This window comes from Scardinius erythrophthalmus, assembly GCF_964197995.2.
Source record: "Scardinius erythrophthalmus genome assembly, chromosome: 15".
Classification (NCBI taxonomy): Eukaryota; Metazoa; Chordata; class Actinopteri; order Cypriniformes; family Leuciscidae; genus Scardinius; species Scardinius erythrophthalmus.
In genome coordinates, this window is record NC_138235.1 from 18,968,463 (window position 1) to 18,989,617 (window position 21,155).

The 21,155-nt window shown below is 38.2% G+C and overlaps 1 protein-coding gene across 1 annotated transcript in view; it reads left to right on the top strand.

Moving 5' to 3' along the window:
- plxnb1a (plexin b1a) overlaps nt 1-21,155 on the top strand; it is an 80,166-nt gene that overhangs the window by 47,075 nt on the left and 11,936 nt on the right. The window contains exons 4-18 of the mRNA XM_081387273.1: nt 176-358; nt 3,834-3,962; nt 5,361-5,461; nt 5,553-5,691; nt 6,397-6,553; nt 7,787-7,895; nt 9,596-9,704; nt 10,629-11,309; nt 12,761-12,895; nt 13,038-13,160; nt 13,506-13,599; nt 17,104-17,270; nt 19,632-19,783; nt 19,961-20,066; nt 20,752-20,888. Of these exons, the coding sequence (XP_081243399.1) occupies nt 176-358; nt 3,834-3,962; nt 5,361-5,461; nt 5,553-5,691; nt 6,397-6,553; nt 7,787-7,895; nt 9,596-9,704; nt 10,629-11,309; nt 12,761-12,895; nt 13,038-13,160; nt 13,506-13,599; nt 17,104-17,270; nt 19,632-19,783; nt 19,961-20,066; nt 20,752-20,888 (2,522 nt within the window). The remainder of the gene's footprint in view (nt 1-175; nt 359-3,833; nt 3,963-5,360; nt 5,462-5,552; nt 5,692-6,396; nt 6,554-7,786; nt 7,896-9,595; nt 9,705-10,628; nt 11,310-12,760; nt 12,896-13,037; nt 13,161-13,505; nt 13,600-17,103; nt 17,271-19,631; nt 19,784-19,960; nt 20,067-20,751; nt 20,889-21,155) is intronic.

Below are 21,155 nucleotides of genomic sequence, written 5' to 3' on the forward strand. Positions count from 1 at the left end.
TTCTGAACTAAGAGGATTTGACAGCCTTGAGGCAATAGTCTTGAGAACTAAACCCTTATGGTACAAAAAAACCCTGAGATTTGCAGAGTTTATTATTACACAACATGAAACTGGATTATGTCACAATGGTTTTGCCAAAACCAAAGTCACGAAAACTTGTTATTGTGTCCTGCAGAACACCCTGAACGCTTATCCCTGTGGCTCGGACCACACCCCGAGCCCAATGGCCAGCCGGGAGCCAGTTGAAGCCAAAGCCGTATGGGACAGCCCATCCGCCCGTCTCACTGCTGTCGCCGTTAGTGTAAAGGAGGGGCACACTATTGTGTTCTTGGGTGACTCCAAGGGCAATTTGCATAAGGTATGTGACATGAAAATTAGCTCTTTTAACTGGTCATTTCTAAAACAATATTTATGATTTATAGTATGCCTTTTAAACCGCTAGGGAAATATTAGTCCACTTAATATGGTAATATTATCTGTCTGCTTAAACAGGAAAGATATTTTGCCTTCTGGGCAAATGTGTCATAGCCAAGATAGTGCTGAAACAGCATACCTAAAGGTTTTTTGTGTTTTCTCAGTCGGACTGCTCAGCAGCCTTCACCACAAACCACATTATATAAAACAGTGTATTTGCAGGGTTTGCGATTACTCAGAGACCACTAATCATTTTGACTCATTTTGACAATGCTTGTAAACTCAAAGGGCTCGTGAGCTGAAATTTAAACACAGACCAAGTTACGTCTAGGCCTCAATGGTCAAAGGTCAAACCGTAGTGTTTGGTTAATTCTAGACAACATTACATGACCCACACCTCCCTATGACAGTGAAACACTGTTCTCTGCTATTTTGACACATTTTGACAAGTCAATGTCATTGTTCACAAGCGTGCGTGACATTTTTGCAGTGAAAGGCAAGTGACGCATTTAGACGACAACGTTTTTGAATAGCCGTCAACACTGTATGCATAAGGTTTTAAAGTTTGGCTTATAAAGTGCCCCATTATGCTTTTCATATAGCTTGTAATAAAGCTGTTTGTGAATGTAAAAGGTCTGCAAAGTTTTAAAGATCAAAGTGCATGATAAATAAAATTATTGGCTCTTAAAAGAAGGAATCAATTCTGAACTACCGAAACAAGTCGTCAGCAATTTCAGTCTCACTTCCGTAACATATTTATGTAGGTTTGTAACAAATTTGCATAATACCAGCCCTATGGTCTTAATTGGCTGTCCTTAAACGACGTCTATTTTGAAACACCCTCAAACACAGTTGTAGCTGAGGCCTGGAAGGGTTTGGTTTGTGTTGTCGACATGCCAAGAAGATATTGTTTTCAGCGCTGCAAATCCACTTTGCAAGGACTCGCACTGGAATTGATATGGTAAAACTGGCGCCATTGTTACTGTTCGTATCACTATGTATCAAGTGCTGAGGAAGCTGAGGAAGATGTTTAATTTCTACGCTGCAAGCAGTAGACCAATCACAACAGACTGGCCATCTGACCAATCAGTGCAGAGAAGACCAATCAAAACAGACTGGGCCGACTGGGCCGTCTGACCAATCAGAGCGGAGTAGACCAATCACAACAGACTGGGCCATCTGACCAATCAGAGAAGAGTAGACCAATCACAACAGACTGGGCCATCTGAACAATTAGAGCAGAGTAGACCAATCACAACAGACTGGGCCATCTGACCAATCAGAGCAGAGTAGACCAATCACAACAGACTGGGCCATCTGACCAATCAGAGAAGAGTAGACCAATCACAACAGACTGGGCCATCTGAACAATTAGAGCAGAGTAGACCAATCACAACAGACTGGGCCATCTGAACAATTAGAGCAGAGTAGACCAATCACAACAGACTGGACCATCTGACCAATCAGAGCAGAGCAGACCAATCACAACAGACTGAACTGTCTGACCAATCAGAGGAAGCTCTTGGAAAGGACGAGTTTAGAGATGCTGAATCCTTTATCGAATCGTTTCAGACACTGTGAGAAAAGAGGTGATGCTGCAATGTATATTATGAGAAAAATAATGTGTTTTTTGACCTTGGATGTATGTAAACATAGGAGTAGGAGACATTGAAAACAAAAACCAGGAACGTTTAAAATAGCATAATAGGCGCAATATATATATATATATTAGGCTTGTGACGAGATCTCGTGCCATGAGATCTCGCGATACTAAAATGTGAGATTTCTCGTCGAGTGAAAAGCTGTCTCGCGATATTGCCAAGACGGAGCGTGAGGGTGAAATTAGCATAAAATATGCCACGCTACATTCACATTACATGTCGTTTTGCTGTTTTTATTTAAAAACCATTGTAAACGTCTGCTCATCCAGCACGAGTTGCAGTTACATACAGTGCAGCAGGAATCACAGTTCACTGATCGCGTGACGATGGCGGATGATTCGTTACGCAGCAGAGCCTAAACGTCGGATAAATGCCTTATCTTGTAGAATGCGCGCTCAGCACCGCTGCTCCCTGTACACGGAGTACGTGCGATCGCAAATTTAATGGTGAAAGTAAAACACAAGCTCCCTGATATGCACAAATTATGCTGCATTCAATAGCCTGTCTCCCAAAATCAAACCTTATCTCTGGACTGTGTAGTTGTGGTTTTGGTCTCAGTTTGCACATTGAATATTGAGAGAGTACTGTAACGTCTGAAGAACGACAGAAAGGGAGGCTCCGTTTCTGAACTTTTAATCAGAACGCAAAACAACTGTACACAAACACACCAGCGTAACTCGCTCGTTTCTCTCTAACCGGCCATTTCCCAAACTCACCGCCTTTACCCTACAACTGCCGGTGCAAAATAAAACAGCAATTTCACAACAATTATAAAGAGTCTACAGTACTTTGATTATGGTTGCACTTGCACTTATTGTTTGCACTTAATAAGACTAAGAAAAAACTTATATTTTTTATTTATTTACTGTTTTTATTTCTTTATTCAATTTGTGGTCAGTCAGTTGAGTTTGTGGCAAAACCTTTTACAGTGCTTGTATATTGTTGTCTTTCAATGCATTTGATAATTCATATTCGTAAAGTAGAACTGAAATGACATTCATTACATGATTATTAGTTAAAACATTTCAAAATGCACCTGCAGACTATTTTCCTGTCATGAATTTTGTCATTGAGGATTTCTATAAAATATTGTGCAAAAATCTCGTCTCGTGTCTCGTCTCGTGAGATAAGTGTCTCGTCACACCCCTAATATATATACATTTACATTTAATCATTTAGCAGACGCTTTTATCCAACACAAACACACATGCAGTTATATCTCATCTACGTACACTTACATACACACAACTATTCAGTCTTGCATAATACAATAATGTTGCAATGCATGATTCCTCCTGCAGTAGAATGTGGCCGACAGTTTGTCAATGCTAATCCCGTTAAAACGCAAACCTGAATGGGTGGAGTGCGTGAGCAGCTCTTGGTATAAGGTGTCTGAGACTCTTAAGCAGGATACCTGCTCTTCTGATGGAATTCTCACTATTCTAATCTGGTTTGCTGAAATCGACCCCAGTTGTGATAGAATTCAAGAGGCATTAGGCACCTCGCTCAGATCCTTGTACGTCCTTTTCCTTTAATAGCGCTAAATCTTTTCAGCAGACACTTTCAGCACTTTTAGTTAGACCTGTCCGCATCCAGTTCTACTCGTGTCTCTAAGGTGTCCTGTTGCAATTGATGTAGTTTCATAAGCCTAAATATGCAATTAAACCTTGAGGAAGTTCTTAGGAGCCATTGTCAGGTTACTTATTTAAAATCACTTTTTTTCGTGGTTTGTTCATTGTGCTTTTTATCTCATGATAGTTGTTCCTGGGTAACTCGGGAAAGCCGGAGAATTACTCCACCCTTCTCATCCAACCTGGTTTGGCCATCAACAGTGACTTACTTCTGGATTCCACCCATAGACACGTTTACATCATGACCAGCCATTCTGTGAGTTCAAAAAATCATGCCATAAATACACTACCGCTCAAAAGTTTGGAATAATTTAGGTTTTTAAGCATTAAGTCTCAGCAAGGTCTTAAGTCTTATGCTCAGCAAGGCTGCATTCATTTGATTTGTAAAATACAATAAAAACAGTAATACTGTGAAATATTATTACAGTTTGAAATAACTATTTTATATTTGAATATATTTTAAAATGTAATTTTTTGAATTAATTTAATGTAATTTAAAAGCTGACAAAGAAGACATTTAAAATGTTTAAATATTAAAATATATATTTTTATATATTTCTATTTCAAATAAATGCTGTTCTTTTAAACATTCTGTTCATCAAAGAATCCTGAAATAAACGTATCACGTTTTCCACAAAAATATTAATCAGAAAAAACTGATAAAAAAAAAGTCAGCAATATTGTTTTCAATATTGATAATAATAAGAATCATTATAAATAATGGAACACCAATAATAATTTATCGTAAAAACAAACAATATTACTGTTTTTACTGAAATTTTTATCAAATAATTGCAGCCTTGGTGAGCATAAGAAATGTCTTAAAAAAAAAAACCTAATTGTTCCAAAATTTTTATGTAATTTATGTCTTTGATCAGTTTTTTTTAATGTTTGCTAACCTCAGATTTTTGAACGGTAGTTGGTATATAACATGCATATAGCAAATGTCAGACATACTTGATACTTGATTGTCTATCATTAGAACAGCCGCATCTGAGGCAGTATGTGCATCGCATTATGTTTTGACCAACTTACAGGTTGTAAAGTTTACTGTAGCTAGTATGTGGGCATATATATATATTTAATTTAAATAAATATTTATTTATTTATTTATTTATTTTTGTAATTTGGACAAAATCTCATGTTATAAAAGTCAAAGTGTAGGGAGGCAATGTATTGGCTATGACTCAACGACAAATGCTAGACTTTTATTCACTCTCGACAAATACACCTCCTCAAATACATAAAACATTAGCCTTTATATATAGTGTTACTTGAGTAAAGAAAACGCTGTACTTATTCAAAGAACCAGTTCTTTATTTACCTTTGCGCTGCAAACAAGCAGAGACGGTCCAAAATGTGTGCACTTCATTCGCGATAGAGGTGGGCGGAGCTATGAGGTTTGACTGACAGTTTGACGATCCAATGAAATTATGAGGATCAGTCACAAGCTCTTTTTAATACTTTTCATTTGTTAAGACAGACATAAATGGTGTCCAATATAAATATAAATATAAATCAATATAAATCACCAAAAATGTGTTAACGTGGGTCATGAGCACACTCACTCACCCGTATGCCTGGAGTGAAAACTCTGGGTCATCCCAGTGTGATGTGTGAATAAGTGATTTGTCCTGCTGTGTCGTGTGGTCAGGTGGAGAAGAGGCCAGTGGCAGAGTGTGATAAGCACACAGATTGCACCTCCTGTCTGGCAGTGAAGGACCCTTACTGTGGTTGGTGTGTTCTTGACGGCTGGTGAGTTTCATCTTGTAGTTTTTTCAGTTTATTTTAGGAGTATTTCTCTCTATCTGTCAGTTATCGTACGTGTTTCTTTTTTCTCCTCCAGGTGTGGGATGCGTTCAGACTGTAGGCTGGGCTCAGTTGAAGGTCATTGGCTGTGGAGTTTTGATGAGCGGCAGCAGCAGCAGTGCTTGAAAGTGGAGTCGCTGAGCCAATATAACGCCAGCCTTGGAGAACAGAAAATGGTATAAAATCATTCAATCAGAAATGATGATGTTGTGAGAATTTCACCATCAAAATTCAGTCCCCCTTCAGTCCTAAAGCAATTCCATTGGCTGATTAGAAATCCTACAATGTCAATTATGTTTTCATGGTTTTGAAAGAAATGTCCTATGCTCACCAAGGCTGCATTTATTTCATTCAAAAATACAGTAAAAACACTAATATTGTGATATTTTATTACAAATTAAAATAACTGTTTTCATTTCTAATATATTTAAAAATGTAATCTATTGCTGTGATGGCAAAGCTGAATTTTCAGTCTTCAATGTCACATGATCCTTCAGAAATCATTCTAATATGCTGATTTGATGCTCAAGAAACATGTCTGATTATTATCACTGTTAAAAACAGTTGAGCTGCTTCATATTTTTGTGCAAATCATGATTAAGAAAAAAATTCTGGATTCTTTGATGAACAGAAAGTAAAAAAAATTAAATAATACACATTTATTTGAAATTTATTTGAAAAAACGTTATAAATGCCTTTACTGTCACTTTCAATATATTGCATCCTTGCTGAATAAAAGTATTCATTTCTTTCAAAAAGACCCCAAACTTTGAACAATAGTGTATATGACATAATAAACCCAAAGCTATATATATGCATGGTTTTGTCTTACTGGGCAATGATTTTGAGACTACAACCATGACTAATGTTTCTTTCTTTAGATCGCTGTGGATGTCCTGGGTTTGCCCAGTCTGTCAGAGGGTGACATGTACTCGTGTTTCTTTGAAGACGCTGAAACAGCTGCTTCAGTCCTGGGCTCCACGGTCACCTGTGCCACTCCTGAGGCCCACAGACTTCCACCTGTACAACAGGGAGAGGGTAAGACAACCCTCATGCAAATGATGTTTGGCTTCCTTGAGTCATTCCCTATGAAAACTGTCCTTAAGGAACTGGTTTACATGTGTGAACCGTTTTATGAGTTGGGAAAACTTTGTTTTTTCTGTGATTGACGTTCAAGCACCAATCGATTTAATATTAAATATAATATTAAATATAATTTCAGTCCAAGATTGACTTGCCTACCACAGTTTGGGGATTTTTTACAAATAAATGAATACATTTATTCAGCAAGGACTCATTAAATTGATGAAAAGTGACAGTAAATATATTTATAATGTTATGTTAAGATTTCTATTTCAAATAAATGCTGTTCTTTGAACTTTCTATTCATCAAAGAATCCTGGGGAAAATTATTATGGTTTCCTCAAAAATATTAAGCAGCACAAGTGTTTTAAGCATTGATAATAAAAATAAATGTTTCTTGAGCAATCAAACAATCAAACCAACATATCAGAATGAATTCTGAAGGATCATGTGACATTGAAGACTGGAGTAATGATGCTGAAAACTCAGCTTTGATCACAGGAATAAATTACATTTTAAAATATAGAAAAAGAGTCATTTTAAATTGTAATAATATTTCACAATATTACTGTTTATGCTGTATTTGTCAAATAAATGGCAACTTGGTGAGCATAAGAGATGTCTTTTAAAAACATTAAAAAAAAATTCTGACCAACTCCAAACTTTTGAACAGTAGTGTACATCCCTGTACGATCACGAATTCTGGTCATGTTCTGGTTTCACTTACTTCCTCTGTTGGTGTGTGGAAACATTCCACTAGAATGTTAATGATATTAAGTGAATGGGAAATTAGCTGTGGATGGTGTCTCTAACTTAAAGTCAGCATGAAACAAAAGTTGCAATAGTCTTTTCTTTCGTTATGACGTATATTAGTGAAACGGCTTCTCGAGCAAGAACAAAATGTAGGCTGTTGTTATTGGTGGATCTCATGTGAGTGACAAATTGTCATCAGAAAAGAGAAGAGAAGAGATGAGCTGCAAGAGGAAAGGGAGTTACTTACTTTAAAAAAGAAAATAATTATGGGCACAGATATAAAATAATTTGATAGATTCGGCAATATCCATAAAAAACTATGAATTGATCATTTTGATTTCATGCTGACTTGTTTTTGTGCCATGAAGTTCCAGTGCCATGATATCCATTTAGCCATTTGAGCTAGACTTCTCTCATGTTTGTCCTCTGTAACAGATTCTGTGTCCGTCACACTGTCCCTGCGCTTCCGGACTGTCACCGTAGCGAGCGCAGACTTCACCTTCTACGACTGCTCTGTGGTGCAGCAGCTCTCGGGCAGCATGCCGTAAGTCACATCAACTCTCTGTGTTTTAACTCCACACAGGTAAAGCAATCACAGAAATACAGTCCTTTTTTTTCATTCTTAAAGAGATAGTTCTCCAAAAAAAAAAGACAATTCTGTCATTATTTACTTACCCTCATGTCATTCCAAACTTTTTGTCCAGTGAAAGTCAGTGGGGTATGGAAGCTTGTTTCCAGCACCAAATAAAAATAAATAAAAAAACATAATTGTGAATGTAAGTTATAAAGTCAGAATTGTGGAAAAATCCATTATATTTTTTCCCATAGGGATTTAAAAAAAGTCTTTGATAAAGCGTTATAAGCCATGAACCAAAACAACCAGCTATGAGGTGAATCATTACAAACTCTGAAATCTGAAAATCTGACACAAATAAAAAGGTACAAGACTGTGTACTTAACGTCTTTAGCGAGGGAAAGAACTACAATCCCATGAAGCATTGCAAACAGCATAATGGAATTAAAAATGATTGAGAAACTGCTCTATATATACACACAAATATTGAAGTATTTTGAGAACTTGGAGAGATCAACTTGAATATGTAATTTGCGGTGCTTCATGTGAGTGGGCAGAGCTAAAGAGCTGTGTAGGCCTGTTTCGCTTTTTTTCGACTCTCTGATTGGTGGAATCTTCTGTTCAGCATCATAACTAATGTAGTTTTTCATCACGAATTCCGCTGTTCAACAATTATTTTAAAAATAAGTTGAAATAATGTGGGCTGACGGCCTCAACAGAAGCAAATATCGGCCATTAACAACCTTGTAGCTCACAGTAGGTCTGTTTTTAAAGGTTTATAAGCTATCGTTAAAAATCCCTATGGAGAAAATTGAGTTTTTACTTCCGGAACCCGACTGTTACACTCAATTGTAAGATGAACACTCGCAATAGTGAGAAAAAAAATCATAATTGCGACTTCATATCTCACAATTTGGACTTTATAGCTCTCAATTCTGAGAAATAAAGTCAGAATTGTGAGATGAAAAGTCACAATTACCTTTTTAATTTTTTTTATTCCATGGTGGAAACAAACTGCCATAGTGGGGTCCACTGTTTTTTTGGATTCCATTGGCTTTAATTGTATGTAAAAACATTGGGGACAAAAAAAACAAAATATATTTTTTACTATACTTTAGTGGGCAAAATTGTACCATAGCATAAATACATGTAAGAATGTTTTTAACCATTTAGTGTCATGCCATCATCATCATCATCATCATCATCATCAGCCCAGAGCAATATTAAAACATCCATTGGTAAGCGACTGTCATGTGTTGAAGAATGTCCCAGAGGCGTGAGAGGGGCAGGGCAGCTGTCTCTCTCTCTCAGGACCTCAGTAACACGTCCCTGATGATTTAACAGCTGTTTCCCACATTCCACCATTCCACAGCCCTGCCATATCCTCTGCCCTGACCATCCTCCCTTACCCATACACCCCTGCAGACAGCCGCTGATGGGACGGCTCTCCCTGATGCTGTTTTGATTTGCGATGTGGGAACGCTGTGAACTCGGCTCTATGTTGTTTGATGAGTTTAGGGGAGTCATGTGTAATTCTAGAGCTCAGCTATTTTGGATGCAGGGCAGCTTTACTGTCTTCATCTTAATGCTCTGAGGGGTGTAGATGGGTTTAATTAATGCAGTCACTCCTAACTTTCGGCCCATTCTTTTCTGTCTTGTTGTGTTTTTAGGTGTAGTGGTTGTGTGAACAGCCGTTGGAAATGTAACTGGTGCATCCACCAGCATGTGTGCACTCACCGGTCCACGTGTGACCGCGGTGCGATCATCTACAACCAGAATGTAAGTTTTTGGTAGTATGTGAAGTCATATCAGTGAGTTTGATATGCTGTGTGCAATTGTGGTACAGTCCAAAAGTCTAAGACCAACAGTACATATTTTGCATAGGTCTAATTGAAAATAATTTCTTAGCAAATGTGTAAGTATTTATATCTACACTACCATTCAAAGGTTTGGGTTTGGTACAATATTTTTTTAAAGAAGTCTCTTATGCTCACCAAGGCTGCATTTATTTGATCACAAATACAGTGAAAACCGTAATCTTGTGAAATATGACTATTTGAATTAACCGTTTAAATTAACCAGCATCATTACCTTCAGAACTCATTCTAATATGATGATTTGATTCAAAATTATCAAGGTTGAAAACAGTTGGTGAATATAAAGATTAAAAGAACGGCATTTATTTGAAATAGATTTTTTTTTTTTTACATTATAAATGTCTTTACAGTCACTTTTGATCAATTTAATGCATCTATTAATGCTGAATAAAAGTATCCATTTCTTTTACAAAAAATCTTACTGTCCCCAAACTTGAACTGTAGTGTGTGTGTGTGTGTGTGTGTGTGTATATATATATATATATATATATATATATATATATATATATATAATGGAAAATATTTCTTATTCAATTTGTCATTCATTTTCTTTTGTTAAAACAAACACGTATTTCTAGATTTACTTGACGTTTTAAATTGGCTATATTCAATATGGTCTCAGACTTTCGGACCCCACTGTATGTGTTTCCAGTTCCTTTTTGCTTTGAATAACCTTTTTGTGGTTCCTATATGTAACACTTGCTTGTTTGTTTTATGATTTTTGATTTAGTTTAATTCCGTTCATTGTTTATTGTTTGAGTTTATTTCAGTTGCCATTTATTTAATTTTCCCCTCATTCTCTCTGTTGTCCTATGTTCGTCTAAAGTTCATGCTCCCCACATCTGCTCCTCAAACAATAAAAGACTTTGACGCATACACGTATACCACCTCAACACCCACGACAACAACCCTCTCGACCACTGAGGTTGCCATTACAAATGAAGCCATTGTCTCGACCACCCCTTCAGTGACCCCTCCCACTACACCAGAGCCCACTGCCGCCCCCACCACACCTCTGGAAACCACAACCCCACTCACCGATGCACCCACTACACCCAACCACGTCACAACGTCCTCCATGCGCCTATCCAGCGCCACTACAGAGTCAACCGATTCGTTCACAGAGGCAACGACCCTCTCACAAAATGGCTCTTGGGTGGAGGAGCGCATCCAGGTAGGTTTGCTGTCGACACCGACCCCGCAATCATACGAAGAACTTGTGGGACATTCATCGCGTGAAGAGGCCGCTGAAGTGACGCTGCCCGCATTGAGAGCTGGGGAAGTGGTGACAATGGGGCCGTTGAGTGAAGCGCTGCCCTCATCTTCCACTGAAGTGGTCACCCTCTCGCAGGCGGAGATGGATATAGATGCCCTCATAGACACGGGCGTCCCGGTGTCGTCAGCCAGCGCCCCCTCTGGCGACGGTGAGGCAGGGCCTGATTCATCCGATTTCCCCCTCGCTCCAGACACAGACTACCAGTCAGACTCGGATGACCTTTTCCTCCTGGTGAGTGTGGTTCCTCGGGGGAACTCTGCTCGCATGTTGCGCTGCAGAGGCTGGAGGTTGAACGTTCCTAAAGCGGAAATTATATGCGTGAATGATGGGATGTATAATTAAATAGATGAAAGCAGTTCTGCTCTATTACTAATTTAACCATAATTATATATTAAAGGCATTTAATGTCTCAACATTAAAGGGATGTTCTGGGTTCATGATGATAATTTTGACTCATCCATCTTACAGTTTACATGGATAGTTCACCACAGAAAATGAAAATTTTATGATCATTTATTCACCCTCATGTCATTCCAAACCTGACTTTTGTTCTTCTGTTGAACATGGAAAAATATATTTTTAGAAATGTCTCTGTGTTTTTTGTCCATACGGTGAAAGTCACTGGGGTCCAAACATGTTGTTTTTGACCCCATTGACTTTCATTGTATGGACAAAAAGATTTTTTATTATGTTTCACAGAAGAAAGTAAGTCACACAGAACGAAAATGAAACGAGTAATTGATGACAGAGTGTATATTTTATTTTTATTATTTTTTTTTTTTTTGGATTAACTATCCTTTAAAATTTTATTGAATGCAACGGTCTGGTTCCAGAAGTAAAAAAATCGTGTTAATTTTCTCCATAAGGGAATTTATTTTTAACGAAAACATGAAAACCTTTGAAGACAGATCACCTGTGAGCTGCAAGGTTGTTAATCAGTGGTATATGCTTTTGTTAAAGCCATCAGCCCATATTATTTCATCTTAGTTTTAATCCAATTAACAGTGGACTGAATTTCTAGTAAAAAATAAAAATAAAAAAATAAAATAAACCAAAAGCAAAGCAAATTGTGTCATAAGAACACCTTAGTGGCAGCCCAATCCCATGAAGCACTGCAAATTATGTTATCTAGTAAGTTTCCCTATGCTATCAAACTACTTAAATATTTGTATGAATATTATTTATAAATATATTTAAATCAATGGTTTTAAATGTAACCATAGTTAGCTAGATAGCTACATGGTATTGTAGTTCTTTTCCCCATTTAATGACCTTAAGTACACTGTTTTGTACCCTTTTGTCCCAATTTTCCAATACCTTTTTGTGTCATATCAATTTTTGTAATGCGATTCACCTTGTACCTGGTAGTTTGTTCATGGCTTTTCATTCTTTAACAAAAAAAAAAAAAATCCCTATGGCAAAAAAAGAATGAATATTTGAATGAACAATGAGTGAACCCAGAACATTTATTTAATCGTTTAATTTGTGTCTGGTGGCTGTTCCCCATTTGTCTTTATTTGTCCATTTTGTTTTGTGTCTAGTCTGTGTCTAACACACTCACTTTTGTTGTTCTGTCAGTCTGTTTTGCTAAATATAGTAGAAGCTAATATGTATTCCATGTCTGCTACTTTAAAGGCAGTGGTGTGTGTAATGAAGTGTATTGTCCATCTGTGTGTGATCAGGATGAAGAGAGTTTACTGATGAGCAGAGGGTCTCACGCCTGTCCGTGTGTGGAGAGCATCCAGGGAAGCTCTCTTCTACCTGTCAATGTTGCGAGGAAGATCACTCTGGTGGGACGCAACTTACAACTCTATCAGGTGATGCAACGTCTTGAGGCTTGTTGGAGCTTGATAGTCTAGCACGGCCAGACTGTGACTGACTATGATCATAATGTCTGGTTATGCTCACTTAGCAGCATTTATTTGAAATTTAAATATTTTGTCTGTGTGTTTTTTAAAGGATAAAGATCTTGATTACCAGTGTGTGTTGGTGATTGAGGGCCGGTCGGTGGTGGTGGACGCTTATGTGGAAGTGGACGACACTCAGCCATCTCAGTTCTTCATTACATGCCAGCTACACCAGGTCCGGGAGCACAACCTAAATGCGACTTTAAAGTGGTCATCAATAACTGCTAGCAAATTCAAGCTATCAATATGCTAAATCATGCTAGCAACATGGTAAAACATGTTAGCAGTGTGTTAAAACATGCTAGCAACATGTTAAAACACACTAGCAACATGTTAAAACATACTAGCAACATGCTAATCATGCTTGCTAAATGTTAAAACATGCTAACATGTTAGATCAGGTTAGCCATGTGTTAATGCTAGTAGCAATAGCAATAACTGCTAGCAATAACAGTTACATGCCTGTGAAAAGCTTTGTTATGGTATTTCAAATGATTGTGATTGTTTCTTGGTTTCAAAGTACTCCTACTCTGCTGTCGTGGAGGAATACAGCAGCATGATCTCAGTCAGGAGGAGGGACTCCTTCCACATGGATTACCCAGCGGACCTGCATGGTACGTTATCCATTGTTTGTGTAGGCCGGCTCTTAGCTGTTTTGAATGTGCTGTTTTCTGTTTGGCCATGTACACAATGTTACGTTTTAGGAGTGACAACTGCATTTAAATACAGAAGTGAGTCCCCTAAATTATTGTTCTGTGTATAGAACCCGACTATCTCCCGAAACTAGTAGTAACCATAGCTATGTCCTGGCATATTTATGGAAGTAAAATAATCTCAAATGTTTTTGAAACAAAAAGCCTGTTGAATTGCACTACTTGAAAAATAATAGGCATTGCATTAACCATGCTTGCATTTTAATGCATTGTATTTTTAGGGCTTGCATTTTTATGGGCTGAAATTCAACATGGTTGAATATTTAAGCTGTGAATATTTCAATTAAAAACATTTCAAACACATTTTCATTATTAAAAATTCCATAATCCATATTCACCTTTCATATTTCACTTCCAAAATATTCAAACTGTTTAAAAATACAACCTATAATATTCAACAGGCAATTTTCGGTCCATTTTATTTCGCTTCCACAAATTCGCTTCCACAAATTCAGTGGTTCAAATTCGACAGTAAATTCAACGGAACTGCAGGAAAAACAATAGATTATCGAGCATACTATCCATCTGCTGTTAGTCAACCTCACCAGCAGGTGGTGCAAAAGCGCGTGTTGTTGACGAAGACCAGCAACTGTTAGAGCAAGCCATTCATTCATAAAATGAAAATGATTAGTATATGCGGAAAAGATGATAACGACACAAAAGCTGTGTTTATCTTTCATTCAATAACTTCATTGTTACATTTTGTAGCCTACATGTTATCAGCTTTCTCTATCTACATGAACAGGATTATAATCAGTTTCCCTCAATACCTCACACTCAAGGATTCCCCTTCTGTCGGGGCAAAACGCTATGGACTAATACAGTGATATGAAAGACCAAACTCGCACCTTTATGGGGATGTAGGCTACTATGGACTAAGAATATGAACGTAACGCGCAAAGTTTCATGCAGAGCGTTTCGTGATATACTGGCATAAAATCAACACTTGATCATTAACACTTTCTTTTCTCTTCTCTCTCTCTCTCTCTCCACACACACACACACACACACACACACACGTGTGTGTGTGTGGGTGTGTGTGTGTGTGTGGAGAGAGAGAGAGAGAGAGAGAGAGAGAGAGAGAGAGTAGTACGTTGCATTAGCTTAAACTGTGAAGAGTCATAGTACTTGCATATTGTTGTCCTCCTATTGTTAGTTTAACTGTAAATCGCTTTGGATAAAAGCGTCTGCTAAATAAATGACTAAATGTAGCCTAATAAATGTAAAATTGGCTTGACATTTGGACATTCGCACAATTAGGGACCGTCTCAAAAGTTGCATAAAACATTGGCATACACGTTTTTAACTTCAATAGCAAACTTTAATTTATTTGAATAAATATCAAAAATCCAAAGGGTGCGCATTATGGCTGGCACCACATGAACACTTTACAGTTGGTTTTATGACTGTAAGTCGTTCTATTCAAATGATATTGAAGTTTGAAACGTGTATACCAAAGACGTATACACTTTAGAGACGGTCCCTAAATGTGCGAATGTCAAACGTCAAGCCAACTTTATGCCAGTCTATCACTGGGAAACGCTCAGCATTAAACTTTGTGCGTTATTCTGAGTCAATCTGCTTGCCTGCGAGTTTGGTCTTTTATATCACTGTAATTAGTCCATTAAGCTACGTTAAGCGTTTTATATGTCCAGCAGGGGAATCCTGACGTTTTGAGGGAAACCCTAATAGCTTGCATGCAGCACATCGCCACAATATAAAGTTAAGGCAACTAAACAACCAAGAGAAATATACGTCAACCTCAAAAATGTAACATTGGATCTGCGTATCCGCATCGGGGAATAACATTATCTTGTTCACGGTAGAGAAAGATGATTGTAGGCTACACAGGGAAAGTAACCGTGAAGACACTGAATTTAACATACAACCGCCGTCATAATAATCACAAATACACTTACATTGCTGTTAAATGAGTTTAATGAATGAATGGCTTGCTCTAACTGTTGCTGGTCTTCGTCAACAACACGCGCTTTTGCACCCCCTGCTGGGGAGGTTGACTAACAGCAGATGGATAGTTTGCTCGATAATCTATTGGTTTTCCTGCAGTTCCGTTGAATTTACTGTCGAATTTGAACCACTGAATTTGTGGAAGCGAATTTGTGGAAGCGAAATAAAATGGACCGAAAATTGCCTGTTGAATATTATAGGTTGTATTTTTAAACAGTTTGAATATTTTGGAAGTGAAATATGAAAGGTGAATATGGATTATTGAATTTTTAATAATGAAAATGTGTTTGAAATGTTTTTAATTGAAATATTCACAGCTTAAATATTCAACCATGTTGAATTTCAGCCCATAAAAATGCAAGCATGGTTAATGCAATGCCTATTATTTTTCAAGTTGTGCAATTCAACAGGCTTTTTGTTTCAAAAACATTTGAGATTATTTTACTTCCATACATATTATGTGTTTGGTATCCGCTAGAGCTGTGGAATATAATAGTTTTTATGATGCAGCAACGATGCCGATGGTGAATGATTCTAAATCAGTGCATAAAAACAAAACAATCAATTTTTATTAAATGTAATTAAATAGGTATATCATACATATTAATGTACTTATTGTAATAAAATAAAGTACTCCTATTCATAAATTGCATATGTCCTTCGGAAGAAAAGCACTTGCGTCTGACGTTCATAAATAATGTATAATAAAGCAGATATTTTGGCACTTTTTTGAGAAAAGAACAATAGAGTGCAGGACGTGCTTGATTTTAAAAAGAGTTATGTGCTGACTGACAAAACACCTTTGCTCTTGACTGAATAACTTTTGTAAAATAAGACGTATAGAGTATTTAAGCTGTCTATCACTAGCAAAGCTTGACAACTATCCTAAGACAACGTGTTAATTCATGCTAGCAATGTGCTAATCATGCTAGCAACATGCTAAAACAAGTTAGCAATGTGCTAATTCAAGTTATCAATGTTAAAATCATGCTAGCAGCGTGTTAAATCATGCTAGAAACCTGTTAATTCATGTTAATAACATGATAAAACATGCTAGCAGTGTGTTGAAACATGTTAGCAGTGTGGTAAATCATGCTAGCAACATGTTAATTATGCTAGCAACGTGTTAAATCATATTAGAAACATGCTAATTCATGTTAGCAATATGCTTTTAAGTTATTTAAACTTTCAGAAAAGGCTTTGTCAAGCAAACATCACATTTTGTTTTTAAATTGTACTCATCTAGTTCTTATTTAATACACTAAAGACGATTTTTTAATTTGATTACATTTTTGTAATATTTCTTAATCGGATGCAGTAATATTACTGAAGTGTGTGTGTACAGAACAGGATAAAGCACTAAAAGGTGAATTGACAGCCCAATTTAACTGCAGTGTGTGTACGTGGCTGTTGTTTCACATGTTTTTGTCTTTGCAGTACGGCTGTATAACTGCTCCGTGGGCCGCTCCGACTGCAGTCGCTGTCACACGGCCGATCGCGAGTACGGGTGCGTGTGGTGCGAGGGCTCTCGCTCCAGCTGCGTCTTCAAGAGCTCCTGCACCGGCCGCGTCCAGCAGACCTGCCCTGCACCTCACATACACACGGTGAGGGACGGTTTCGCTGTGAGCCCTTCACAGTGTGCTTAGTCAGTTAAAGTGATAGTTCACCCAAAAATGAAAAGTCTGTCACCATTTACTCACACTCATTCTGTATTCTTTTCCCTCCATATCATACAAAAAAGATTTTTAACTCTTTCATTTTTGTATGAACTGTCCCTTTAAGAAATTGAAATAAAACTGCCAGGCTAAACGGCATTGTAAGATCTTTAATCTGAAATATACATGATCATCCTTGAAGGAGTGACCCTTGTCCTTTAAATGTAGATGTGGTTCTGTTTCTCACCCTGAGGGGCCGGCCTTTCCGTGCTGACCTGTTTGTACAATAATTGTTTTGTCTACTGGATTTATAAATCAGGGCATATCAGTTCACAATGAGGTTGCATTTGTAGGCCGCATACGTCATTGAGGCTGCTTCATTTCAGTAAATTGACCACTACATTCCAAAGTCATTTAGAAATTACAAGAAGCTATGCTTCACTAAGAATAACGGTCAAGTTAATAATGGTTTCTGTTATGAAATAAGACATCCTTTATGAAGTATGCGACCTCTGGAGGAGGATGCAGCCTTCGAAATGAGACACAGCAAATATTTCACCTGACATGGTGAACTAGATGACATTTGCGTGCAGTGACGTAAGCTTCTTACTGAAGAAAACGTGATTGTGGTTGTTTGTTTTTCAAGAGTTTTAAAGCACTGTTTTAAAGAGTGTGCATGTGCGTACGTGCTCTAGTACGTAGGGTTAGGGTCATTCTTACGTCTAGTACATAAGAATGACCCTATGATAGCCCTAAACGAATCTGGAAATAAAGCAAAATAACAGAGGAAAAAATTAAATGAGAATTAGTCCTCAGATATGTATGTAATTTGCCTGTAGAATGCCTGTAATTTATAGCAGAAATCTGTCATTAATTCGATCTCATACAGATTCATTAGAATAAATTATTACTCCACTACCTGCGTGACATCCTTAACCAACGTGGTTGAATTACAAATTTGCGACAATACGGTTTCGGGAAACAGTCGTGACGAGCTAGTTGATTTCTTCAACGATGCATCATACTATTAGCCTGACGTCGTCATACTCAGATTCTAGTCAGAATGTGAGTCTGATACTGCTCCATTGACCTTTGATTATGGGGCGTGTTTCAACCGAACCAGTAAGGAAAATGCCTCTGCACTCAATTGGACAGACCTACAACCAATCAGAGCAACAGAGTAAGTGACGTATGTTTTTCATTCATGTTTCCGATCGACAAATGCCTTGATCGCGGTTCTCTGTTCCTCTTTTAAAATTAATGCGCTGTCGATATCTTCTATAACAGACGCGATGGCGGAATCTACACATGATGTTTTATAAACAAAGTTCGAGAGGAGCACGTTCAAATAATCAATCCAATCAACTTGTCATCAAACAATTACCGTCTACGGTCTACACTATCAGCATGAGAGGAAGCATATATATTTATTCACTCTGTCAACTCACCTAACATTCCTTGACAGTTTTCAGCATCCCTCCACTCACTCTCGGCTTGTTCTTCCACAGCCTGGAATGGGGGGGAGTACTTTGGGTTCGGGCCGAATACCGAGCCCGAGCCCTCTCCTCGGACAGCAAGCCAAATATGCATTTATTCTATCTGACTTATTTGTAAGTGTGAACTCGCGAAATAACAATTCTCCAGCGGCAGTCATCTCTATTGTAAACGAATTCAACCCAAGCGCTCGTTGGTGACGTGGATGATTACATTGCTCATCTGTCCATCATCGTATAAAGCCCGCCCTGACAATTTGATTGGTCCGAACAATTTTTGTTCGGGCATAATAGCTCCTCAACGGATCAAGTCCAGACTGAACTTCCCAACCTAAAAATTTTGTGGGCGGGGCTAAGTTCGGCTGGCATCCAGGCTATCATACTATGGTAGTTAAAGCAGCACTCAGTAGCTTCGGGATTTCTTCGCTGTATTCTCGCTTTTTGCTCGCAGGTTTCTCTCTAGAGCTCCCCCCACAGCTTCGGAATAGATATTTGACAACACTGTTGTAAAAACTCGTTGGTGATTCTCAGACACCAGAGGCTATAGATCAACGACATCAAAGCAGATGGGACATTCTTTAAAACGTCTTCTTCATTCGGGTTCGGACAGCGTGAGGGAGCGCAATAATGACAGCATTTTAGCAGATTTCTTTTGGCCGTAAAGCAATTGTTTACATCGCAAGACCTGATATCACGCGAGACTTCTTGACGCGGCGGCCGGCGGCCCGCCGGCTCAAAGTTGCAAGTGCGTATTTTCCGCTCACGGGCACCAGGGGGGTGCTGATTACATTGATTACTCATTTGTGTTTTATGGCAGATTGAGCCTCTTTCTGGTCCAGTGGAGGGCGGCACAGTGTTGACGGTGTCTGGCTCTAATCTGGGTCAGAGAGCTGAAGACATCCAGCAGTCTGTGACTGTAGCAGGCGTCCCCTGCACCGTCATCCCGGACCGATACGAGGTGTCCTCCAGGTAAATCCAACAGCAGTGGATCTGAGTGTTTCTGGTCTTGTGTGAGGGCTTGCTGTATATTACTAGCCTTCGTTAATGACATTGTATTAATGGCTTCAGGCGATTGAGTTCCACAGTGTGATGAAGAGTATTGACCCACTGCACTGATTAATGGGAGGTCTCTTTTGTGCCTGTTAGCATTGTTTGTGAGACCACAGCGAGCGCAAGGGAACTGAGCGGGCATGTCTCGGTGCAGGTTAAAGGCGGAGGAATCGGGCAGTCTGCCCAGCGCTTCCGTTACCAGGTAACCATTAATCCATCATGCCACTAAAGGGATAACAGTGGTTTAGCAAGACTGAATGATATGCAAGGAATTCATTCAGTGTTTATTAAAGGCAGGGAGGTATTTGACTGTTTTTAAACACTGCAAAAATGGATTTTCTTAGACTGTGTTTCTGTCTTGTCCTCCTTAAAACCTTATTTTATTTTTCTGTGGTGAATTAAAGGAGGAAATATATTTAGATTTGCGCTTCAAACAAGGGGAAAAAAAAACATTTTGCCATTTAGTTAAGATATAAACTTTGTCTATGGTAGCAATACATTTAAAAAAAAAAATCAATTTTTGAAATTATCATTACATTATTACACCAGTAGGTGGCGACAAGACAGTTAAAAAATTGATTTGTCATTGAATAGTTCATTCAAGAGATTTGTTCAAAAACACTGATTCATCCTGTAATGAAACAAGTTACATTTGAAGTTGTTGAATCGTTAATTAAAACTGACTATTTTTTAAGAAACTGCTGCAAAATTAACATTTTGTCTGAACCTCTATCGTGATTCTCAATTTATCCAGAATTGTGCTCTACTTAAAATGTCTTATATGTGTTATTCAGGTGCTTTAATAGGATGAGATCCTTGTAACAGCACCACATGTATAAGGCAGTGTTTTCTGACGCGTGTGCGTGTTCTGTTCTCCTAAACTCAAGGACCCTGTGTTATTGGGAGTGTATCCTCTGAAAGGCCCAATGTCAGGCGGCACATCACTCACTATCACGGGACAGAACCTTCTGACTGGCCGTGCCAGTGAGATCAGCATCCTGATTGGTGGAGTCCCATGTCACATGTAAGTGACTGTGTAGAGCATCGTCCTCTACAGCAGTCCAATCCAACAGAAGTCATCAGTAAATCTCATTATGATATCATCTCGACCACACACACACACACACACACACACACACACACACACTCTATCTGATATCATCACAACTGATATCATGTCAGCTGATTGTGTCTTATATAATTAATCATCCGTCTGTTAAAGATGGTACTTGATGTGGTCTGGTGGTAGATCCCAAACAATGAGTTATGTCCTAAATATATGTTTGTGAGT